Source organism: Ursus arctos, unplaced genomic scaffold (assembly GCF_023065955.2).
Source record: "Ursus arctos isolate Adak ecotype North America unplaced genomic scaffold, UrsArc2.0 scaffold_7, whole genome shotgun sequence".
Classification (NCBI taxonomy): Eukaryota; Metazoa; Chordata; class Mammalia; order Carnivora; family Ursidae; genus Ursus; species Ursus arctos.
This window is the reverse complement of record NW_026623089.1, coordinates 50,399,489-50,426,384: the sequence shown is the minus strand read 5'-3', so window position 1 is coordinate 50,426,384 and position 26,896 is coordinate 50,399,489. Positions and strand designations below refer to the sequence as shown.

At 35.4% G+C, this 26,896-nt stretch overlaps 1 protein-coding gene across 7 annotated transcripts in view; it reads left to right on the top strand.

The window, feature by feature from the left end:
* The window catches only part of ADK (adenosine kinase), a 518,384-nt gene that overhangs the window by 398,101 nt on the left and 93,387 nt on the right, over positions 1-26,896 (top strand). For all 7 annotated transcript variants that reach the window (XM_026504506.4, XM_057308800.1, XM_026504502.4 and 4 more), the window contains one exon: positions 25,110-25,145. In XM_026504506.4, the coding sequence (XP_026360291.1) occupies positions 25,110-25,145 (36 nt within the window). The remainder of the gene's footprint in view (positions 1-25,109; positions 25,146-26,896) is intronic.

The following is a 26,896-nucleotide window of genomic DNA, read 5'->3' as shown; positions in this document are numbered from 1 at the left end:
TCACTAGAACTATAAATTAAAAATTTTTATTATTATGTATTGAAACTACTAGAAACAGCTACACTATAGATAATGGAGGACTCCAGTGCTTTATTTCCTCATTACCTTATACTCTTGACTAAATTTTGTAAAGGTGAATCACAGGTCTTCACACACTAATTAGTCAATTTAAGAAGCTAACTAAGCATATGTATTTGGCTGGCTGGCTACTACTAATGGGGGATATATGTTGATTGTTTAATATTTGTGTTTGCTTTTTCATCCCCTTTATAATTTAAAAAACATGTGATTTAGTATTACATAAACCACATAGGTGCACCTGGGTGGCTCAGACGGTAAATTGTCGGACTCTTGATTTCGGCTCAGGTCATGATCTCAGAGTCCTAGAATCCAGCCCCACGTCAGACTCTGTACTCATCAGGGAATCGGCTTGAGGTTTTTCTCTCTCTCCTTCTCCTCCCCCTGCTCGTACACCCATGCGCGAGCACACGCACACTCTTTCTCTTTCAGATAAATAAATCCAAAACGAAAACAAAAAACAAAAAACCTATGTAATATGGGTGCTTTAATATCCAGATAATTTACAACAAAGTAGAACAAGTGATTGGAGATGTCATTATAATCTTGTACTTGAACCTTATTTTTTTTCTTGGTCATTATTTTTTTTAACATTTTATTTATTTATGTATTTATTTATTTGTCAGGGAGAGAGAGAGAGCGAGCACAAGGAGGAAGAGCAGGCAGAGGAAGAAGCAGGGTCCCTGCTGAGCAAGGAGCCCAATGCAGAACTCCATCCCAGGACCCTGGGATCATGACCTGAGCCGAAGGCAGATGCTTAACTGACTGAGGCACTCAGGCATCCCTTTCTTGGTCCTTATTTAAAAATTGTACACTACACTGATGAACATAGGGAAGGAAATTAAAAATAAAATAAGAACAGAGAGGAAGGCAAACCATAGGAGACTGTTAACTATAGGGAATCAACTGAGGGTTTCTGGAGAGGAGGTGATTGGGAGAATGGGGTAATTGGGTGATGGGCATTAAGGAGGGCACTTGATGTTATGAGCCCTGGGGGTTATATGCAACTGATGAATCACTAAATTCTACCCCTCAGTCTAGTAATACACTATATGTTAACTAACTTGAATTTAAATAAAATCTAAAAAAACATTAAATTAAAAATAAACAAGACTTTCTAAAAAGAAAAAAGATTGTACACTACAGAAATAGTACAGAAAGGAAACTCTTTTGTAATCCCACCACATCTCATAGTGAGATAATGTCTTATACCCTTCCAGATTATTTTTTATTATAAGAAGTATTTAAAACATTTATTTTGAGAGCATACTATACTTCTGCTTTGCAGCTTTTTTTCTAACAACCTAGATCGCTTTTCTTGTTAATATAGACTTTATCTTCCTTATTTTTTATAATAGTTGTATTATTATATGACTGGTACCATAGTTTGTTCTCCTATTGAAGGCTACTGGGGTGTTTTCCATTTTTTGTAATTGTAATAGTGCTATGTTAATATATGTTTCTGTACTTTTATGTAAATTTTTCTATAGGCTCGATTTCTAGAACTATAACTGCTGATTCTTAGGAAGTGAATATTTTAAATTTTGATATAATTTGCCTATTGCCCTGAGAATTTCTACCAAACCATATCTCCAATTTAAATGTGTTTTTAAGCTTTGCTGAAATGATAAATTTTAAATGACATCTCTTCATTTTAATTTGTATTTCTGGAGTTACTTTGAAGTTCCACATCTTTTCATGTTTCTAAGCCATTTGTATTTTCATCTTCTGTTTTCTCCTTAATTCTTTGTCCAACTTTCTTTTGGATGGTTCAGTTTTTTCCTACTAACTTTTTTCTTGTGTGTTTCCTTTTCTTTGTTCACTAGAAAAAATTCCTAGTTGTCTTGAAAATGTTCCTTCCAGTTTGTCTTTTGTCTTTATTTTTGGTGCTTTCTGGTGTATGGAGGTTTTTAATTTATATATAGTTAGTCTTGTTTTTTATAACTTCTATCCCTTATTTATTAAAATTGAATTGTACATTTCAGATGGGTCTCATGTACATATTCATTCACTTGTTTACAGAATCTAATTATCTGAGTCCTAGCAGGTGTCTGCTAGATGGTGGGTCAGTACTCTGTACAATCTAAGGACTTAATCATATTTGCAACAATGTCTTAGGGTAGCAACAGATCAAATTCTCTAGAATGGTTAGCAGGTACTTCTGAATATTGCTGTAAAGCAAATTAACACATAACATGACCAAATTCTCTAGAATTATTAGCAACTACTTTTGAATATTACTGTAAAGTGAAAATAATGTGTAACATGTTAAGCAAAAGTTAGAAGCTACATATAACAAACAAGTAGTCTGTCCTTTTTTGAAATTTAGCTAGTTTAGTCTTTATATGTCTTAGTATTTACTATTAGTTTTGCGACTAATACATCTACACCTTTCCTAGTTATGGTATTATTATGAAAGAAATGGCTACTGGCATTTCTCAGAGAGCAAAAAAGATTCCTTTACATAAAAGCCAAACCACAATTATCCTCATTCTACATACTGTTCTAGAAATTATTAAATCAACAAATATTTATTGGGTACCTGTTTAATTGCTAGCTCTTACAAGAAAAAGAAGTGGTGGAACTTTTTTCTTTTAATTTAATCTCTTCCCCCAATGTGGGGCTCAAACTCACGACCCTGAGATCAGGAGTCGCATGCTCCGCTAATTAAGCCAGCCAGGTGCCCTAGAATGTATTTGTTTTTGGTTTTGTTTTTTAGCCTATCTTCAAAGAGCTTGTGGTGATCTAGTTTGGAATATGTAGCATAAGTACTTTAAAAGTTAAATGATAGGTGTGCCTAGGTGGCTGTCAGTTAAGTGTCTGACTCTTGATTTTGGCTCAGGTCATAATCTCAAGGTTGTGAGATCAAGCCCGGTGTTGGGCTCCGTGCTGGGCATGGAGCCTGCTTAAGATTCTCTCTTCCTTTCCCTCTGCCTCTCCCTCCTTCCCATCTTAAAAAAAAAAAAAAAAAAGTTTAATGGTTAAATAAATTACAATTATCCAATGATGTATAAAGACCCCTTCCCAAAACAAAAATAAAGCAATAGAAAACACTGTTTATCTCTTCTGGAGCAGTACTGTCTGCTAAGAAAATGTCACTGGTGTGGAAGCTTTGGCTGTAGTCATTTCTAGAATGTAAAATAACGAAATCATAGAAAGCCTGTATTTCCCACTCTCCTTCACCCATTTTGCCCACCTCCCATCCCTTCCTCTCTGGCAACCATCAGTTCTTTGTATTTGGGGGTCTGTTTCTGGTTGGGTTTTTTTTTTTTTATTCATTTGTTTTGTTTTTTTTAGATTCCACAGATAAGTGAAATATAGAATAAAAGGTACAGCATAGGGAATATAGTCAATGATATTGTAATAGCATTGTGTGGTGACAGATGGTAGGTATACTTGTGGTGAGCATAGCGTAAAGTACAGGCTTGTTGAATCACTGTGTTGTACACCAAAAGCTATTGTAACATTGTGTGTCAGTCAAACTTTAATTTTAATAAAATGGTGTTTAAAAAAAAAAGAAATCATCAAAAAAACTGAACGTGGCCAGTTTACAAGTAGGCAGAATACACACTCATCTGAGAATTTCTGATTTTAAGTCTGCTTTTCCCACCACTTGCCAGTTACTCCTTTGTGTTAAAGCTTTTACTCTATTAAAGTTGATGTACCTTTCGGAAATTTTAGCATTCGAAATGTCAAGTATTAACACCACAGTGTGAATAAGTTTAAGAGCCTTTCCTCATCTCAGTTTTCAGTATGGAAGGTAAGAGACAATGAGAAGACTGGTATCTGAGGTAAGGGGAGAAGATGAACAGTGTGAATCTGGGGATAGGACATCAAAGGTAACCTTGGAACACCTCAGAGGTTCCTCTGAATATAGACTTCATCCAATATGCATGTGTCTACTCCTCAGCTTCACTCATTTTATTGAAATTGATTGGAATTATTAAAATATTTTAAGGTGTTCCCTGTTTATAATTTGTGAAGCATCATTATATGAATCAGAGTTAAGACAGAGAAGCAGAACCGGTAGATGCAGATATAGGAATTTGTTACAAGGAATTGGCGTATACAGTTCTGGAGAGTAGCAAAATAAACCCAAAATCCTCTCAGGAAAGGAGGATCATAAATAGTTTGAACTCCTGTGGACATAAGCTGGTTAGTCTCTCAGTTCAGGGAAAGCCTAAGCTCTCTTTTACAGGGCTCACCTAATTAAGTCAGGCCCACCTGGGATAATCTCCCTTTGACTGACTTAAATTCAACTGATTAGGGACTCTAATTACATTTGCAAAATTCCATCACAGCAGCAGCTAGATTAGTGTTCGATTGAATAACTGGGGAATATAGTTTAGCCTAACCAAGTTGACACATTTAAAAAAAAAAAAGCCATTGTAATCCTTTAGACGTCATTTAAATAATTATTTTCTTGATCGTAATTCACAAAAAATACTTCCCCTACGACTGGTAACTCCACAAATATTTTCATGTAATATAATCATACTATGAGAACTCCAGTCACACTCAGAAAATAAGCTTCATCACTGGTCATAAAACAAGACTTAGAACTAGAAGGGTCCCCTTAAGAGGCCATCTGAATCTATCCTTTCATTTTACAGTTGTAAAATCTGAAGCCCATAAAGGCTGTCAAGTTAATTTTTGTTTTTTAATACTACAAAAGGAAATACCTCATTTAGGAATATATTTTACTTGACTTAGTCTTTCACCCAAGGCCCTATAAGAAAGTAGGTGGGACACTGAAAGTACTCCATTTACAGTTCAATTAAACTACTTGCCACTTTATATTGCTATTATATATGAGATATCTGCATATGCAAAATGTGTTCCTTAGGGTACAAGACTGAAAATCTGGATATTTAATGAATTTTATAGACGTGGCTTTTATCAGAATGAATTTTGTACTCTTTGGAGAGTCCAAAATATGTTCTAAAAGGTCTTGTAAGGATTAGTGACACAGTTTTACTGTTTCTCCATTGCCTTGCCTCCCAACTTTACCTTATAATTTTTTATAATGGATCCTTAAAGTTTGACCTCTGGTATTACCGTCTAGAGTTAAGTTCAAGTGACATTTAATCGGGAGGGTTTTTTGGTGCTTAGTCGTCTATTATCTGGTGTTCTGGAGCATTTACACAAACTTCTCACCACTAAAGGTCCCTAAAAACCATTTATTAATTCAGAAAATATTTAATTGCCTTCTGGGTGCCAAGCACTTCTCCTGATAAAACAGTGAGCAAGATGGATAGTCTAGGAGAAAAGTGAGACAGGGAAACACCAGCATTAATTGTGGAAAATACCATTACAGGAGAAGTATAAGGCTATGATTCATGTCTTTTCTTTATGGCCCACTGCCTTCACATACTACGTACTTAATAAATGCTTTTTGAGTAATTAAGGCCTATATGGCATTTTAAAAGGAATATAGACTTTTTAAAAATATAGGTCTATAGGGTACTTTGTACAGAACTAGGGTAAGTAGAGCAGGTAGAAAAGCCATAAAAAGTTCTGATTTGGGGATGGAGTCAAGGACTAGAGTATATTGGAATGGGTACAAATCCATTTCCACTGATGAGCAATTTGTTTCATTTTCTTTAGAGATGGTCTTATTCTCCTTGTTCATGACCTTTAACCTTTGTTTGAAATTAGTGCATCAGTTTGTGCTGATTGGAATTGTCAGTGACCAAGTGAATATGACATATCTATAAAAGAACAGAGAAAATTAGGTCCTTATTATGTTACTGCATCACTAATCCAGGCTTCCAGCTAAATGCCAGAATATAAATTAGATCCCTTATCAAATGTGGCACATAAAATTTTAGGATCCTTTTTAGTGTAGTACATGTGCTTTCAATAAATGCCTGCTTTGGCAAGAAATTAAATCAGTGTTCTTTGTGTCAAGTACACTTGCATTATATTTTATGCTCTATAACTTTAAAACTGTCCTTGCAAACCAGGTCAAGGGCAAAATTAAATTTGGTTTCTGGATTTAGTTTTATATTGAACAAATACCATTTTTTCTTTGTTTGGATATATTGTGTTATGGGTATTTGCTTTATTTATTTTTTTTTTTTCACTGAGAACAAAATTCAGAATCCATAACACTGTCACTCCACTAACATTCTCCTGCCACGCTGGCCTATTTTCAGTTTTAAAAAACCATTGAATTCTTTCTCCTGTCCTCTCAGGCTCTTTGCAAATGCTCTTCCTTCTGCCTTGACCTATTTTTACCCCATTATTCAGTATTATTCACCCAGTTAACTCTTATACATTCTTTAAGCCTCAACTACCATTCTCTTAGTTGGTAGAGGCAAACCACAGCCAACTTTAAAATACAGTTTTAAACATTCCCTTTAATACTACTATATTACTAGTTCTTAACAGTCCCTGGCACCTAGCGAAGTGAAAGGATAGATTAATATATTGAGTACTTACTATGTTCTAGTCACTATAAAATTCTCTCAAGGAACTTTCTCAAGTCTGAATTTCAAAGGTCCATGTTACTTTGTAAATGATATACTTACTTTTACTTTAGGGGACAAAATTAGCAGTTCTGAGTGAAATAAGTATGAAAGATATAAGGGTATATACATCTATATAAATGCATGTGTACATATGTTTGTGTATGGCATGTTGCAAAGTAAAGTGAATATTTTACTGTGGTTGCTGTCAAGAAACCTTGAAAGCTACTACTTTAGTGAATACTGTTGTGCAATAATTGCCTAACAAATATGTCTAGGAAAAAAAACTGTTTCACATATAAACTTCCCCAAGCATCTTTCTGTCTGTATCTTTGGCTTCTAATAGTTCTTTGCTTGGAGTCAAAAGTCAGAATCTCTGAAATCTCCCAGAAAAGACCATTTAAATTAAAAGAGTCCATCAAGATTTGGAGGAAAGCCACTTGAAAGAAAAGAAAATATATTACATTCTACCTTTAATTTTCAAAACCTGAAAACTAATGGTATTTCATCTATTCTTTTTGATGGCCCATGTGCCCCAGTCCTGTGATTTCCTTAGCATCCTGTAATAGTTTTTGCTTTTATGCTTTTAGTGTTTTTCTTCCCAAGATGCTCTTTCAAGATCCAACTCAGAAATCCTTTTTTCTCTAATAAACTTTTCCTGACTAACCCTCTTCCTTTTTTTTTTTTTTTTTTTTTTTGGAACTCTGAATTTTTTCACCATGTTAGTATATATTTCTCAGCTTTTGTACACTATACTATCATGTATTCAGTCAAATATACGTTATTTTTTTATTGTAGCCTCTTTGTGTGTGTGTGTGTGTGTGTTTGCTGTGGTTTTTTTTTTTTTTTTAAGATTTTATTTATTTATTTGACAGAGATAGAGACAGCCAGCGAGAAAGGGAACACAAGCAGGGGGAGTGGGAGAGGAAGAAGCAGGCTCATAGCGGAGGAGCCTGATGTGGGGCTCGATCCCAGAACGCCGGGATCACGCCCTGAGCTGAAGGCAGACGCTTAACCGCTGTGCCACCCAGGCGCCCCTGTTTGCTGTGTTCTTGCTCCTTAATCTCACATGACCCACACACACTGTCCAAATCACTTTAATCTTATTTTCCTTGAATTAAATGAAATACAATTTTAAATCCCTTTCCTAAAAAATTAAATATAAGTCATTACTGGGGTACTTTCCTTCACCTCCTCAAGGTTCTCACAAAGTAAAACATCTGCCCCTCCCCCCCCCCCACTTCCAATGAATCTTCTGTCCCCATTGGCTCTACTGAGAGTCCCACTGTTAGCCCTTCAAGTCCAGTGGCTCTGCTCCTTCTTGGAGTGTGAGAAACTTGGCCAAGGCTGATAGCTATAGTAGCTTAGATATAACTTCCTGTGTTCGGTATTTTCTGTTGGTCCTTCAAGGTTGACATTTTATGAGGTGCCTGGGTGACTCACTTGGTTAAGTGACCAACTTTTGGTTACAGCTCAGGTCATGATCTCAGGGTTGTGGGATCGAGCCCAGTGTTGGACTCTGTGCTCAGCACAGAATCTGCTTGAGATTCTCTCTCGCCCTCTCCCTCTGCCCCTCCCCTCATGCACACGCTCTCTCTCTCTCTCAAATAAATAAATAAATAAAACCTTTTTAAAAAACGGATTGATATTTTACTCCTTCCCTTCGCTATTCTGTCCTTGAGGACCCTAAGAAAATTGCTTAGTAGCATGGACAGAAAAGGTATATAGACAATATGGGGCCCTAAATTTTTTAAAATATGGTTTTAAAGCCCTGGAAGTTGGAAGATTGGGTGAAAGTAAAAGGATTGGGAAAAGGGGAGTTACAACCTGGAAAGTCAAATTACAGGTTTTAGAATTCAGCCTAGCTCCAGTAATGCTCCAGGAACATTACTGTATCCTTAATATGTGCTTGTTGAGTTGATGAAACAGTATTTGCAAAACTATTCCCTACAACTGAATTACGAGTTAAAGATTTTAACAATTCAAGATTACTGCCTATGACACTGGTGATCTTTTAAACAAGTGATCATATCAAAAATAAGACATAAACCTTGTTTTAGGAAGAAGAACAATGTTACAAGACCCCACTTGCAATTCTAGTTTTCAGATTAATGAATATGATAAAATTAAGATGGAATAAAAATTTTAGAAGACAGTTAAATAAAATCCAAATTGGATGTGGAATAAAGGCCAAATTGTTATTTTCAGTCATGTGGTGCATATTTCCATATGTTCTGAAAATCCTCAAGAACTTGGCACAAAGTTCTGCTGAAATAATTTCTGCTTCTTAAATGACAGGTGCCTCATCTTTTACTGTAGTATTAATTCAGAATTCCATCAAGTAAGAAAATGAATAACGCAAAAGATAAATTTATAAGCATTTGCCTGACTTTAGCCATAGAATCATTACTTTCTATTTCCTTCCTCTCCTTCACCTTCTGGCCTCCTTATGTCTTTATTTTCTCCTTCTTTTCGTTTTAGCCACAATCACTTCTCTATCAGATGGTTCTTGTTTCTACTTCTGAATACATTTAAATGCCATTTATAAAATCATAAATTCTTATTGAATTTATGCTTAAAAACCTAATGGGATTCAGCAGTAGTTTGAAACTGCAACATAATTATTAACTGTAGGTTTTAATACCAGTGATGATTCACATTTTCCAACCTCCATATTTTACAATTTGTTTTTCTTGGCAAGGGTTTAAGTATCCATGAATAAGGCGAAAGGTTTCTTGAATTTTGGCTTTTAAAGAAGGAATGAATCTTTTCCTATCTTCTAAAAAGTTACTTTACCTTTTACAAAAAGATATAAGCAGTAGAAAATGACAGATAATTAAATCTACTCACTGATTTAAGCCAAAGTCGCTGGACTTTTTGCTTAGGAAACCCTCCCTGATAGGAGGTTATCTGGTTGTTAGAGACCTTCCAAAAGTCATTTTTATAGTCGTTGAATTTTAGAATTAGAAGGACTTAAGACAATATTATAAGTGTCTCATTTTTGAGATGAGGAATCTGAGAAAGACAGTTTGTGTCTTGTCCAAAGTCATATGAGAGGCAAAGTAAGAGGCAAAGCAAGAATTGGAAATCAAGTTTCTTGATTCCAACTCTAGGATTGTTTTTATACCATTATTTTATGAACATGGAAAGCAAGCTGATTGTTTACCTAAAATTTATTATATTGTGTATATCTTAGAACTTGTCATTTCTTTCTTCTTTTAATTTTTTTAAAAAGATTTTATTTATTTAGGGCGCCTGGGTGGCGCAGTCGTTAAGCGTCTGCCTTTGGCTCAGGGCATGATCCCAGCATTCTGGGATCGAGCCTCACGTCAGACTCCTCTGCTATGAGCCTGCTTCTTCCTCTCCCACTCCCCCTGCTTGTGTTCCCTCTCTCACTGGCTGTCTCTCTCTCTGTCAAATAAATAAATAACATCTTTAAAAAAAAAGATTTTATTCATTTAGAGAGAGAGCGTGAGCAGGGGGAAGAGCAGAGGGGGGTGGAGAAAGAATCTCAAGCCTACTCCTCACTGAGGATGGAACCCAACGTGGGGCTCCATCCTACAACCCTGAGATCATGCCCTGAGTCAAAACCAAGAGTCAGAGGCTTAACTGACTGAACTACCCAGGTGCCCCAGAACTTGTCATTTCTATACTTTATTCTTTGAGTTAAAATATTTTGCATTAGTCATCTGTTTTCTGATTGCCATCTAAGAATCTTCATTTGTCTTCCCTTCTCTATCCAGTCTACATAATGCTGCTAAGTAAGCTAATCTTTCTAAAATCTAGTCCTAATTATGCCACTTACCTGCTCAAAAACCTTAATATCTCTCACCTTCTCCATCTACTTACTACATCGTGAAATCAATTAATAAATCCATTGCCCGAACTTATTAAAGACTAACTCTACCTTTCAAATTGTAGTGCTTTCTGCTCCTGTACTCATCCCTTATGATCCAGCCAAAATGGACCACTTGCTATTCTCAGAATATATCTTTCATTTTCCGTACCTCTGTGTCCTTCCTTATTATAGCTTCACATTAATTTTTACCTGTGCTTCTAGATTTATATCAAATTCTGGGGTACCTGGCTGCCTCAGTCAGTAGACCATGCAACTCTTGATCTTGGGACTGTGAGTTCAAGCCCCATGTTGGGGGTAGGGTTTGCTTTAAAAAAAATTTCCCTTCACCCTAAAGCCTTCTTTTGTTCTCTTTCCTTTTAATTTCAATTGCAACCTACTATACTCTGACTTTAGTTTTTGCTTTTATCTTAATTATTCTTATTTTATTTAATCAGATGAGTCTAGCAGAGTTCCATATAACCCTGGAAATAAGTGGTATCTAATGTGTTCATTGGTTGCTAAAGTTCTTGAAACAGATGTAAGAAAGTTATTGCTACCCCGTTTTATTCCTACAACAGATAATCAAAAATTTGCTTAAATCATCACAACCAAGAGAAGTCCTACAAGTATATATTAGTATTTATTTGCTAGAGAAAAAAGAAAGGCTTCATTTTTAAATCGTGAAGTGTACCAAAGTCACTTATTGCTGGTTATAAGCTCATTTAGACTTCTGTTTTTATCCCACATGCTATAAATTTTCTAATTATCTTGCAGGTCAGCAAAGTAAAATAGTAGCTTGTCATAAAAGTGCTTAGTTGGTCCTCAAATTGAATTGTGTTTACTATTTACCCCTATTATTTAATCTGTATGTAGGGTGTCTTATGGTTTTTGTTTAGTTAACTTGTTGGTTTGTTTTTTGCTGTTCTTGCTGCTTCTATCGTAAATCTTTGACACTTATCCTTATATGGTACTCTTTGATACCCAGTATCTGCCAGTGATGTCTGGACTCTATGTATCTTTGAAAATATAATTATAATTTTAAAATTCAGAATAAAGTATTATCTTGGGAAAAGCTATCACCCTGATTATTTGTAAGGGTTTTTTGTTTGTTTGTTTGTTTGTTTGTTTTGGGGTTTTTTGGCTTAAACAACAGAAATTTATTTTCCCACACTTCTGGAGTCCAGAGTGATTATTTGTATGTTACTTGGAAATGAGGCAAATGCCAACAACCTTTATGGTAACTTTCCAGAGCAGAACTGCCAATATGACCAAGATGTGGATTGCATAAATACTCACAGAACACAGCAGACCAGCAGTTTATGAAATATTTAACCAAATCTTAGAAAATCTCAATACTCATATATACAGAGATCTTTTTTTTTTTTAAAGATTTTATTTATTTATTCGACAGAGATAGAGACAGCCAGCGAGAGAGGGAACACAAGCAGGGGGAGTGGGAGAGGAAGAAGCAGGCTCATTTCGGAGGAGCCTGATGTGGGGCTCAATCCCACAACGCCGGGATCACGCCCTAAGCCGAAGGCAGACGCTTAACCGCTGTGCCACCCAGGCGCCCCGATATACAAAGATCTTTTGCCTTTTTAAATAACATTCTTTTGATCAGTTTAACTCATTCCAGTGCACATTTATCTAATCACACTATGTGCAAGGCAAAGTTCTAGGATAAGATATAAAACCCAGTTCTCAAGAAGCTCATAGGCTAAGGGAAAAAAGAGACCATATAAATAAATTATAATTCAGAGCAAGAAATAGCATAATAGAGGCATATACACAGCACTAAGTTAGTGAACTCTGATCCCAAAAATAAAGTATGAACACAAGAAATCAAGTCAATATAAATCTACTGCAGAGGTATTCTTTGCTTAATGTAGGCAAGTGCTTTGTCTTTATCATTTGGTAAATCAACAAGGATTCTGTGCAGAGCAATATGTTAGATGCTTTGAGGATACAAAGTGGGAAAGAGTTTCTGTGCTAAAAATTTATAATCTAGTAGGAGAGATAAACTGTCTATACAAATAACTATATTTCCAGTCTGCACATAATTGCCATAAGAGAAACCTTTACAAATTGAGCAAAACTCTTCTGCAATGCAGAAAGCCACTTCTGGAGATAGGGAAAGGAGAGACCATGAACAATTCAAGGAGGCTTCCATTAAGCAGAAGATGGTTGAACTAACCCTGGAGGGATTGGTAGGATTTTGACAAGGGTGGTTGAAGGGCATTCTAATTCATTTAGTGCCTACATGTGCAAGGTAGCATGAAGACAAAAAAGCCTGGGGCATGTTCAGAGAATAGCAAGTATTCTAGTTTGAGTGGCATCTGGTACATGTATAAGGGAATAGTAAAAGAGCAGGCTAGAAAGGAAAAGTAGGGGCGCTTTATGGAGGACCTTTGAAAGTCAGGCTGTGGAACTAGGACTGTAATCAGGAAGCAATAGGTAGCTTTTTGGGCAAAAGCTAATCGAGTTGATATTTAGGAAGGTCAATCTAATGGTCATGTGCAAGGATGCATTCAAGCTGAGGGTGACTGGTACCAAAGACTGGTTAAGTGACTATATAATCTAGGCAAGAGGTAGTACAGGCCTGACCTAGGGTTTTGTTGGTAGGAATGGAAACAAGGCTACAGATACTACAGGCCTTATGCTTATAAAATGTTCTTGGCAGAACTTTGAAGCTATCAGATACAAAGAGAAAGTGTCAAAGGGACTCTGGAAGTTAGACAGGATATATGGTGATGATAGCAAATAAAAATAATAGAGGAAATTACCCTCCCAAAATGTAAAGAGAAAACAGATCAGAAAATTGGTAGCTGAATTCTAGAGAAAGACTGTCTTTAGGTAATTTAACAAATGAGAAAGAAGATAAGCAACAGAAAGATGAGAAAAGAAAGGGAAAGAAAAGCCTGAGTAGCTCAGTCAGTTAAGCCTCTGACTCTTGGGGCGCCTGAGTGGCTCAGTCATTAAGCATCTGCCTTCAGCTAAGGGCGTGATCCCAGGGTCCTGGGATCGAGCCCCGCATCGGGCTCCTCTGCTGGGAGCCTGCTTCTTCCTCTCCCGCTCCCCCTGCTTGTGTTCTCTCTTTCGCTGGCTTTATATCACTGTCAAATAAATAAATTTTTAAAAATCTTAAAAAAAAAAAAAAAGCCTCTTACTCTTCACTTCAGCTCAGGTCATGATCCTCAGGGTAATGCGATCAAGCCCCGCATCAGGCTCACCAGTCAGTGGGGAGTCTGCTGGAGAGTCTCTCTCTTTCTCTGCCCCTGCCCCCCCCATAATCTCTCTCTCTCTCTCTCTCTCAAATAAATAAATCTTTTAAAAAATGGGGGTGGGGGAAAGAAGATACACAACAGAAAAGTAGGAAGGAGAGTTTCTAGGAATGGGTAGGAAATTCAAACTCTGAAATATCAGTGAAGTCTCATTTCTCACCTATTAAATTATCCACTGGAATTAGGAAATCCAAACAAAAGAGCTTGAATGTACAGGATTAAGCTGGGGAAAATTGTCCAAAGACCCAAAGGAGGGAAAATATTTATTCAAGAAATGAAGAGTAATTGGCAATGCAAAGAAATTTGGAGATTGAAACTAAACCTCTGAAAGAATAGAAGGAAATGAGTACTCATTTTATTTTTAAAAATTATTCCTAAATTTTACACTATGCAGAAATCCTTCTTCCTTCAAGAAAAGCAATTAAGTCCTATTCAAAAAAGTCAAGAGGAAAGGCTAAGATTGGTGAGAACACAGTCTCTGAAATGGATGTAGGTGGAAGCCAACTTGTAATACAATGTACAATAAGTCAAAATTGCTGTTAGCAAAATCCCATCTGTTAGCCCAATCACTTTATAATGTTCAGTGCAATAAAAATGCCAGTATTTTGTTACTAGCTCTGTGCTGTATTACCTTCAATTACCCATGTGTTGTTGATACCCAATGAAAACTCATCCTTTGACTCCAAAACTCCACAGGCAAGCACTAAGATTGGATAATGTGTTCTCTCAGATTCTGACAAGAAGTAGAAAGATAGACATTTCTTGAATTCTAGTTTTTAGACTAAAATGATTGGCTCCCATTTCATTATCAAATGCAATATGAGCTTTTCAGAAATATTTAATATCTTTTCAAACCTATTTTTCATACAGCAAGGGTAAGTGAAATCACGCTTTCCATCTGACATTTATTGAGTACCCTGCTACTTGCTCTGTTGGGTGTTTTCTACCATTTTTCTGTGACTTTTTTTTAATAGCCTGACTTGTACATTTGGCTAATTTCTTTTTCACTGGATTTTTTTCTTTGACTTCTTTTTCTTCTCTCTGAGGATACCTGTGTTGATCATTACTTCCATGGCTATCCTTGCTACTTCCCACTGGCCATCGTGAACTTAAGTTTGTTTATACGTTGGACTTGTTACAATCCACTCTGTACGTGATTATTATTAGCTAGCAAGAAGAAGGAAGTGATACTGGTATTGGTGATTTTTGAAAGTGGTATTTTAGGAGCGCCTGGGTGGCGCAGTCGTTAGGCGTCTGCCTTTGGCTCAGGGCGTGATCCCGGCATTTCAGGATCGAGTCCCACATCGGGCTCCTCCGCTGGGAGCCTGCTTCTTCCTCTCCCACTCCCCCTGCTTGTGTTCCCTCTCTAGCTGGCTGTCTATCTCTGATAAATAAATAAATAAATAAATAAATAAATAAATAAATAAATAAATAAATAAATGGTTTTTTTAAAAAGTGGTATTTTATATATATATATCCATAGGTCAAAATTCAGACTGGGGAGAAATTAGCTTTTTCTTATTTGTTTCCTTTTTTTTACTAAAGGTAGGAGACTAGATGCTTTTTCGTTTTTACTATATTTTGTTGCGTTATTAAATCACAATGTACTCCTATAAATTCCTTTTTTTACTAGTCCAGTAACATTTTGGACCGTGAATATTAATATTCTCTCTTCTTCCTCAGAAGACCAAGAGACCTAAGGAATAGAGGAGCTTTTGTGATAGATCTGAACTTAAGAGTCAAAACAACTAGAAACTGGTGATCTCTGTAAAATCCATATTCCTCTGCCATATCTTATGCCTTACCCTTGCCGATTTGCTCACAGAAAGGTTTATAAAAACAACTCTGCCCTGTGCAGTTGTCCATTTCTGTGTTTTACATATTGTTTTCATTTTATTTTTACCTTATTTTCTTAAAGTTAATTTTGTATGATTTCCAGACTAGAATAAGTTGGGTCATTAGAGTGGCCTCCGGGCTTTATGGTGGCAGTGGTATCACACCCTGACAACTTGGGAAGGATCATGCATGGAATATGGACAATATAAAGGATATTGGTACATCTTTAAACTGAGAGAAAGGAATCATTAGGCAGTTAACAGAATGCTAATCTCTCCCCATCTGAGATTTTCCCTTTGTCTAATACTTAGCACTGGTCCATAGTGCCTTTCTTGTTGTCGTGAGTACATATGTATCTAAACTCATAAGAATTGATTATTTATCTGACTTCTGCTGTCTTTTTTTTTTTTTTTTAACGTTAGTGATTTGGGTTTTAGTGTTTTGGGTTGGTTTGGTTTGTTTTGGCTTTTTTGTTTTTTGGTTTGTTTTTTGTTTGTTTGTTTTTGTTTTTGTTTTGCCAGTAAATGAAAGAAATAAGACTTGTCAAAAGATACACATTTTACTTTCCTCAAGGCTAACAAGCTGAAGCCTACTCTTCATAGGGCCTTCAATTCTTCATTGGTAACTTAATTAAAAAGAAAAAATCTGTTTTGAAACATGTAAGTACCCTACTAATAACATAATTTAGGGGTCAGCAAACTTTTTCTGTAGAAATCCAGCGAGTATGGTCTCTATTGAACTAGTTAACTCTGCTGTGGTAACATGATAGCAATAATAGACAATGTGTCAATGAATGAGCATTGCTGTGTTTCAGTAAAACTTCATTTATAAAAATAGGCAGTGGGCCCAATTGGTCTTGTAGGCTGCTGACCCTGGGCATAATGTATTGATCATACATTATATTAAAGCCCACTATTGGTTGAAGGAGAGGCTCAGGGAAAAAAAATTTTTAAAAAGGAAAGATGTTGCTACTTATCTGGGGCTTTCTAGCTGGTAAGATAAAAAGCAAGAAAATGACAATTATATAGGACATGTAAAGTAAAAAAGGGTTTAGAACTAGAGTTATTCTTCAAAGGATTTCAGATATAGATTACTGATAAAGTAGAGTGTTTATGATTTAGTGCAGCAGCTCTAAGTATAGGAACTGTATCCTTTGTACAATAAGATGCAAAAAGCAATGTATGAGATGCTTAAGATAAATGATCAATCTGTTTTGTCTTTGGCTTTTTTAACCACTAAATAGAGAACTACAGATTTGTTGGATGTGCCAGGATATTTTAGAATCTGTACTTTAAGATGGACCCACACTGAACTTCTGCTGGAATAATTGAGTAAGAGACACTGGATTTATCTTCCCTCCTTAAACAATGTAAAACCAGACAAAATAAATAAAACAACAGTCTCCAGACATTAGACAATAGCCAGCACAGGATAGTGATCCCTCAGAGAAGGTAAACAAATGAGAGAATACTACAATTGCCATAGCATTCTGTTTAAACAGAGTTTCTAGTCTACAGTGCAGGAAGGGAGGTCCTAAACCCAGAGGTCCAACTGAACAGAAACTGAGTTAAGAACTGAAGGAGGCCAAGATAGCTAGAATTTACAGGAAAGAATACCAGAGAAGAAAGCTGCACAGACACAAAACACACACACTAAATATCTGCAGAGGGTTCCCTGGAGTCTTTAGGTGAACGCTGGTCAGCACGTGTATATGAGGAGAGTATTCAAGGTGAAGGATGAAACCACTGGAAAGAACCAGATGGAACATTCCCCCAAGTTCACACAGAGTGATAGCAGTTTATGTCTCCAGTAGCCAGAGTGGAGAAACCTCTCTCTAATAAATGGGATATTTTATTTAGTACTCAAAAAGATATTACATCAGTAGGATATCAGATTTGCTCTAGATTAAAGGCTGCTGTCATTTCACCTACCAAAGCTTAAAAATAAACCTAGAAAGGACCAAACTATTTCCAAGTAACCTAACTGAATTTCAGAGTAAACGTCAAAAAATGTGTAAAGTAATACCAAAAATCCAGCACCCAAAAACATAAAATTCATAATGTCCAACATCCAGTCAAAATTACTGAGCCATGTAAAGATGCAGGAAAATACAACCCAAAATGAGAACAAGCATCAATCAATAGACATGGATTTAGAAATGGCACAGATGTTAGAATTATTTGACAAGGATTAACATTTCTAAATATATTCTGTATCTCAAGAGGGTAAAGGAAAGCATAAGCCTGTTAAGAAGAGACATAAAAAAGACAACTTCTAGAGAGGAAAAATGCACTGGATGAAAACAGACATTGCAGAAGAAAAAAATAGTAATTAGTGATCTTTAAGACACAGCAGCAGAAGCTATTTGAAATTAAACACTGAGAGAATAAAGTCACTGAAAAACAATGATCCGTGCATGAATGAGCTGTGGGACAGTATCAGGTGATCTAATATACATATATGGAGTCTTAGGAAAGAAGAGAGTGAAGGAAAATATTTGAATTCATAAATGTTCCAAATTTGATGAAAACTATAAACCCCACAAATCCAAGAAGTTCAACAAATCGTAAGCCCCAAAAAACAAGGAGAAAACCATACCAAGAAACATCACAATGAAATTGCATGTAATCAGTGATAAAATCTTAGAAGCAGCCAGGTTAATTTTTTTTAAGACACATTATGTACAGAGAAACAAAGATTAGAATAATAGCAGTCTTAGAATCTGAAACAGTGCAAGCATAGAGCACTGAAAGAAAAAAATTGACAACCTAGAATTCTATACCTAGCAAAAATACCTTTCAAAAAACCAAAACCAAAACAAAGACTTTTTTAGGCATAAAAACTGAAAGAATTCATCAGTAGAAGACCAGCACAAACCATTTAGGAAGGCTCAGATCCAAGTGCTACCTATAATAATTATAGCTATATGGTCTTGGACATACTTTAATTTCTCTGAACCTTCAGATACTCATCTGTGAGATGAGGAATCTATTTTATGGGATTTTTATGAGGATCAAATGAGATAAGGAAAATAATAGACATTTGTTGAGTGTTTCCTTTGTGTCAAGCATGTGTTGTCTCATTAAAAATGGACATATAATATCCAATAAGAGGCCCAATAACAGGTCTGAGATTTTTCTTATACTATCATCTCTCCTCTTTCTTCAGTATCTGAAAAACTTGGTTAGTCTAGAAGTTACCGAAACAGCTAATCAATCAATTTCGTTGAAGTACTTTTCCTAACTTTGTTTTCTTTTAGTTACCACCATTAAATATGCTTAAAGGTGGGAATGAACAACTCTCCTTGCTATAATAGACTCATCAGCTAATAAACTACTTTGTGGAAGGGTTAGGTATGTCCTAAGCTAAAACTATTTTTTTGCCTTGTATTTTGGCTGCCTAATGTTTTTTTTCAGTCATGTTTATTGAGGTATAATTTATATACTGTCTATGTGACTTTTATTATAAACCTATTGGATCGGGGCCATGAATGTCTTTATAGCTTATACTTTGCCCCACTGAGTTTTTGGCACTCAATAAATGTTAAATAATATTTCTATTCAGCATTCTGCAGACAGGAAGCATATGGTAATAAATGTCAGAGCACAGGTTGAAAATCCCCAAAAAGTTGTGTGTTATATTCCTTGGAGAAGCCAGCACAGAAATTTTTGTGAATAAAATTTATTTTAAAAAGCAGTTCCCAGACACATAATTTACTTACTGATTTTTCTCTACCCTTTTACTTTATTTTCAAATTTAAACTTTTCTTCATCAAAATCAGTGTATTAAAAATAGTATAACATTAATGCAGTGTCATAAAAAGTATATAAATGACTTTTTAGATAGCATAAAGAAAAGGTAATTCTTAGTCTGAAGGACAGCATGAGGAAATATTTAAAAGCTTAAGCAACATAAGTCTTTATGATATATTACATGAAAAGAAATAAGCAACAGGTAGTTCTTTATCATTAAATATTAGAATGATTTAGAAGTGTATCCCTGCTACAGCTGTCACAGACCTTATAATAGTATTAGACTTGATTCAATAATATTTTTCTCACCCGAGGATCTGGCACTACTTAAATACCTTACTCTGTTCTCAGTAAGGTAATCATTGCTTCAGAATAATGAAGGACATTGTAAATTGAAACTAAACTTGAGGCCAAAAAGCAAATTTTATGTAAAAGATAATATATCCTGGTTATCTGTATAGAAGAAATTGTTAACCATAATCAGTTATACAAAACCATTTAGATAGTATGTATTTAAATTATCTTTTAATAATTTGCTCACCCTGTGATTCATCTGTTGACTGGACTTACTTTGATTTGATTTGATTTTTGTGAGGATTTTTGTAAGGATTAACTTAAACTATACATAGGAGATAAATACTTGTTAAATGGAGCGATAACAAAGTAAAAACAACATTAGTGGTTTGGTGGCTCCATTCGCCCTTGGCTTTTCCAAAAGCTCTGGACTCCTGTGACTTGACTGTGGACCATGCCCCCCTCACCCACCCACCCCCCACCCCCGCCGTGAATTTTCTGCTTCCTCCATACTTTGGAGCAGCAAAGTAATTTGTTTTGGTTGGATGGGCTCCTTTCTGTGGATAGTCAGAAGTTACCTTTGTTTGGTCCTGAGTTGGATCTTCTGCATTTTTATTTCATTACATGAAGTTTCAGCCTATACCAGGACCCCTCATGTCTGAGATTAAAAATAGAGTGGTAACATTAGCAAGCAGATGATGGTTCTAACTGGGCTCAGTGCCTTCAAGTGCAGAGCAAGAAGTGCAAGGGCAAGGGTTATGAGCTGTGGTAGTGATGGTCGTTAATAGTCATACTCTTCAGATAACCCTGGAGAAAAGAGAGGTAAATTTTGTTTTTAAAGGCATTTTCTAACTTCTCAAAATAACTTTGTAGTATGTTTAATAGGACCATAGAAAACTATCTTTCTTTACAGAAGCAAAATAATAGTTCCTATAACTAAAAAGTAAATTTCACAAAGTCAGAGGGTACAAGGTCGATACAGAAATCATTTGTATTTCCCTATAACTAGCAACAAATAATTGGAATTGAAATAAGAATATGGACAATTTATGATTTTAGTTTAATATTGATTACAGATCATTCCCCTTTATAAATTAAAACTGCGGTGTTATCAGACAAACTGCAGAGAAAACAGTTTTCTCCTCAATTGAATATAAAGGAAATAGCTCTTTGATACACACAAACATGCACCTGAGCTTCTCCTTCCTTTCTGTATAATCTAAGGATTGTGCTTTCTAATAATGGCTTGCTAATCCCTTTAAATAGCTCACAATGTAAGTATTCCATAGTTTTCATTAACCATGAATTTCAGCTTCTTTCTTTTGTAAACCTCAGAACCCATACGTGGTGGTTGTTTCACTAGCACCCTTTTAGCCTGGTCGATGAAGCAGCAAGCCTACTGCAAATCCTAAATAACGTGGTGTAGATGAGAGTCTGAGACTTTAATTATATGTCATTTTATTCACAACACTCAATTCCAGGAAGGAAAAAAATGTCTTTGCTGTCGTAAAAGACATATTATGTGAGTATCATTCATTGTAAACCAAAAATGATACTGTATTAGAGCATAGACAACAATGGGAACTAATTCTGAAAATGTGACCTGTCTTGGAAACTGAATAATAGTGAAAGTTATCAAAATGGAAAGAAGTGTTAATGTGAAATCCAGCCCTCTCAGAAATACTCTTCCCTGGCCTGTTTGGTTTTGCTTTTGTTGCTTGTCATGCATGAATGAAAGTGCTACACTCTCAGGGGAACAGGAAAGCCTCTGTCAGTTGTTTATTTCCTTAATCCCTCCTCCTTTGTGATTTTTGATGTCAGATCTAAAATGGAAAGCCTGTAAATATAATGATTATCACATGGATAATCACCTGCATTAGGAACCGCCCTGCTTCTCTATTCTAACCCTAGCTGTTCTCCGCACGTCACATCCACTCTGCGGTTGGATTTTAACCTGACTGCTTCATTAGATTTGTGAACTCAGTACGTGGCGCCCTGGGGCAGCACAGATGGGGACGTGCTTGTTTTCTTTTCTCACTTTTGCTGCAAAGACACACTAAAAAGTCCTTTTCAATTTAGTATGATCAGTTCACTTGGAATTAACCCTGATATTTGGAACCTGCCTTACTCTTCTGCCCACCATCTATACCCCTTTTTCCTTCCCTACTTTCAGACCTAATGCCTCTTCTTTCTGTCCCTCCATGCAGTGAATCTGAGGACTAAAGTTCTGGTTAAAATTCTTACTAGGTCAGACTGTTTCCCCTATGTTGTTTTATTATTTGTTTTGCTGGGAGGGAAAAAATAAATGTTGTACCATCATTGTATCTACAAACACCTTCAGATCAGAGGTTAGCTGTGGGAAAATCTGCAATGATGTGAGCCAGCTGCCTTCTCTAATGGAGTGACTGGGGGCACCAGCTCAAGATCAAAAGAAGGTGGGAGGAAGTCAGGAGATAAGATCTTTTTAAGCTATAGAACAAGTGCTTAGCTTTTCAGTGATAGGGCACAGCTCTGCAAACCTGAGTGAGGGGGCGCTAAGATAAAAAATTGAGTTGACTTCTCTTCAGCGTATCCTTCCTCAATCAGAAATATGTTGGCACTTCAAATAGTTTACAGATGTGGAAGTGTCCTAGGGCCTGGTTTCCTTAAAGAATAATGATCTGACATTTATGTATGTGTCTTCTTGCAATTAGTCAGTTCCACTATACCATAACAGATCACAGTTAATGTGTGAGCAAAACTGGACATTAAAAAAGCATTTTAACTACTGTATGTTGAATTTTGAGTTTTTTGTGTCTTAGTGCAGTTTTAGTCATACAGATTCTTCATATTAATTTTGTCTTCTGGTTCTCTGGGCTTCTTTCATGCCTCTGATGAAGCACTATATAAATAAGCAATTCTAGCAGAGCTTTTCAGTTATCTTTTTTGATATAAGAATTAGCTTGGTTAATTCTTGGATTGAACAGCTTGGAAAAATATTACATTGATATCTTTTGAAACTTAACCTTTTCCTTGACATTCAGGCCAGCAAATATTATTGACTATGTGGTATATCAAGTTCTGTTTTAAGTAAGTTGTCCAAGAGGCTAACCTTGCTCATGCCTATTGTTACGATCATAATTCAGTTTTTCATTAATCTACATCACCAAGGCTAACTCAATCAGCCTTATGCTTCTCTAGCAAACAGCCTGAGGAATTGTACTTTCAGCTTATCTCTGTTAACTTCAGCGTTTAGCTGAAATCATCCATTTCGACCTTTTCAAGCCCTCACAATGGGTCTTTAAATCTATATGTCTTTAGTATATTGGACCATAAGTGCATACATACTTCTTTTCCCAGTGTTTTCCTTAACACGTAGATAGTACCCAAATTTGTGCTGGAGACACTGACTTTCTGCCTTACATGGTTTGGTGCAGCAGTCGTTTCAGTTGAGTTGGATCTGCTCACTACTCAGGCTCAAATCCCATCCTTCTATTAATATCTCTTGGCAAAGATAATTTTGGAGGAATGTAAGTTAAGATGTAGAGGCTCTTGACAGTTGTCTGCAGTATTTTTTTTTTTTTTTCATTTTCAAGAGGGAAGTTGAGTTGAAAAGTAATATTGCTTCTATTTTCTGTATCAGTCCTAAAATTAAAATATATGCAGAGAGTACAGAAAGGGAAAGGATTTGGTTACACAGATGTGTTTTTGTCATTTGATAGCCTGTTTTAAGAGCATTAGTGGATATAGTAATGTTCATCAGATTGTGCCCTTAAGATATTTAGGAACCTAGAAAAACCGCGATTTAAAAATTTTAAATAGGGGTGCCTGGTGGGTGTCTCAGTTGGTTAAATATCCGACTCTTGATTTCAACTCAGGTTGTGATCTCAGGGTCGTGAGATCCAGCCCCATGTCTGGCTTCACGCTCAGCATGTAGTCTGCTTGAGATTCTCTCTCTCCCTCTGCCCCTTCCCCCTCTCGTTCTCTCTCTCTAATAAATAGATTAAATATTTAAAAAATAAAATAAAAATAAAAATTTTAACTTTTTTTTAATGTTCAACTTTCGTTACCCTGTCATCTATATAAAAGAGAAATTGGGGAGAAGGAAGACTATGTGCTATAAAAGTTTTCAAACACACAAAGTAAAAATACTAAATACATCTAGATTTTTTTTGGAGGAAAACCTTCTCCAAATCTGACTATATAATTCTGAATAACCTCAGTGAGAAAGAAAAAATGGAAAATAGAAAATATCCCAAAAAGTGGTATGTTTGAACAGTTAGCTCCATGAAAAACTTAGATTGGAAAAAAGGCAACAAAATACAAATTTGAAATGAGCATTAAATAACAAAGACAATGCTAACAAACGAGATGACAATATATTAAAAATTTCAGTGATAAAATACATCTAGATTTAATAGTTAATAACATTTTGCCATTTTTACTTCACTTTAATTTTTTAGTATTCTAAAATAAGGTACATATATAATGCCATTTTATCCCTGAATACTTCAGAAGAAACCTAAAATTAAGGAAATTTACATTATCAAATTAATAATTCCTAATGTTATCTCAATCCTGTTTCATAATCAAATTTCTCTAATTGTCCAAAAAAATGCCTTTCTTGAATAGTTTGTTAAAGACAAGATTCAGTTAAGGTCTATACATTGCTCTTGGTCATTTTTCCCCTCCCCAAGTTGTCATGACATTGATTTATTGAAGAGACCAAGCTATTTGTCCTGTAGAATGGCCTACTTTCTGGATTTCCCCATTTACTTTTTCATTGTATCATTTAACTTGTTCTCCTATCCTCTATATTTCTGTAGACTGCAGTTATTGAATTAAAGTTTTGATTAATTAATGTTAAAAATGTGGTCAGAAAACTTTATAGGTGGTGCTGTGTCCTTTATACTGCATCAGAATGACAGGCACAGAATATTTAGTGATTCCACTATTAATGATGAAAACTGATAAGATCGATCACTGGGTTAAGGTGATGACAGCTTGATCCTTCCATTATAAAGTTATACTTTGCTCCTCGTGACTGGCATATAATCTGGGATATTTTGATTCCATGAAATACCCAGCTTCCCGTCATCCTTTTATCTAATAAATTTAGCATCCATTGATGATCCTTGCCTGAATAAATTTCATCAGGGATTGCAAAATGGTGATTTTCTGAATCTATACATTTATTAGCAGACATTCTTCTCTGCAGAAGAGCTTTCTGAAAGGTATTGTTTCAATTAAAAACACAACCACCGGTATGTTCCTTAGGTTTCAAATGATTGTCTTTCTTTGCTGGGGTCAAAACACCTGAACTCACTGTGACAGCTACAGTAAAAACATGCACTACATCTTCTTTATTCCAACTTGTGAAGTGTGTTGACATTATGCTGCCTTTTTTTTTCATGCCAAGGAAAAGAAGAAATCTTTTTTGGTGTAAGAATAAAAATTGAACTATGTGGGTATATTGAGATAATTGTGTAAAAAGAAGACTGTTTGAATGAGTTTCAAAATGGATTATTTCTTCATTACCTAGCACTTTATAATTAACTGTTCTTTTTTTTTTTTATTTCAGGAAGCTGCCACTTTTGCTAGAGAGCAAGGCTTTGAGGTGAGTTAACCCACAATTGCACACTAAACAGATCCTAAAGGTTTTTTCTAGCTGATAATGAAGTTCTTTTGGACAGTGATTGATGTGCTATTATACTCTCAGAGCCTCGCAGCAGTTGCCATGGAAACTTGGCAGTCGTCATGGTTTCTTTGTTCTGCCAGCACAGTGTTATGACGCACTCTGCTAGGTCTGCACCCAACATCGCCTACAGATGTTATTTATTGAATTTTGAAAAGCCTCTTGGGAAGCCAAGAGGTTGGGCACGGTTTCAAGCTGCCTCTGCAGATATGGGGCCTGTCAGTTTGTTCAGTTAAAAAGCTACCTCATTAGCTGTATTACATTTCATAAGGATTCACTGCTAAAGCAGTGGTGGAGCAAGACTAAATAGTGAAATATAATGTCATTTAAATAATTTCACCCCTACCACATGTAGATTATCATTATGCAAATTAATTTCAAAAAGGTTGTACTTAACAGTTGTTATGAACTGATTAATTTAAATCCTGCTCATATAAACTTCCTGTTTTAATCTTTCTTTTTCCATCTTTCTCTCTCTCTCTCTTCTTTTTTTTTTTTTTTTTTTTTGATAGCATAAAACATATAAATTTTCTGAAACCAAGTATCAATAATTGACTTTAATTTCCAGGTCCTAATTCTGTTTTCCTAGTGGAAGTATTACTTGTCAAGATTCAAAACTTCATGTGGTTGTTGTTGTTGGCAAAATTATGATAACAGACAAGACCATGTTTTTATCTATATAATATCCATTTTCTAGTTGATTGTTAGAGAACACTGACTTTAATCTGAACCCAGGTTAAGTGAAAGAGAATTCACAAACTGAGTTTATAAGTTTTATAAGCATCATAATTATAGAGCCAGAGCTATGTAGAATGCTGTGTTCTGTACAGCAACTTGGAATGTTGCATGGTAGTAATTTTTAAAAATTAAACTGACTAGAGCTGGAATATAGAAACTCTTTTATTTACATGCTCAGTATTGTCTACCATCTACAGAAGCTGTGAGCATTGATTTAGATGTATCAGTAAGCTCACTTTGAACTCTTTAGAGAAAAGTGTTATATGAATTTGTGATGGAACTACTATTTAAATGTACTAAAGACAGATTCATTATCAAGCAACAAAGTAATACATGTCATAGGACTTGACAACCAGACATAAAGCTTCCTCTTCTTGGAGGAAGTCAGTAGCTTGTGGTATAAGTTCTATGAAAAAATCAATTCAGAGCAGAAAAGCTTGCTTCAAAATACTTGATTATTAGAACTATGATAGCTGCTTGGGAGTTTTCTTTTATTGTTTTAATACATTCTTATAAATGTAGGGTTGATTCACATGTAGAAGAAATAAAAATTTCCAAGTATTTTTTTAATCTAATTTAAGTTTCACTTTGTAATTTCCCAAACTGGTAATTGGTATTCACAAGTAAATATACTCAGGGTAATTTTCAATTTAAATGTCAAATGTTTTGATCATGAGAATTTAAGTAAATGTTTGCAGTCATGTCTTAAGGTTTCATAATGTTAAGTTGTAATATTAACAATCGATACTCTCTTTTGTTACATCAGTATTCTCCATAGATAAGAACTTGTCAAATGTAAATTTATAGCTTGTTTTCAGTGCTAACATTAAAAAATGTATTTTAGTTCTAGAAAATAACTGGTTTTGTATATGCTTAGAAATATAACATGTTGCTTAACAAATGATCATGACTCTGTAGTACGTGCAGATAATAAT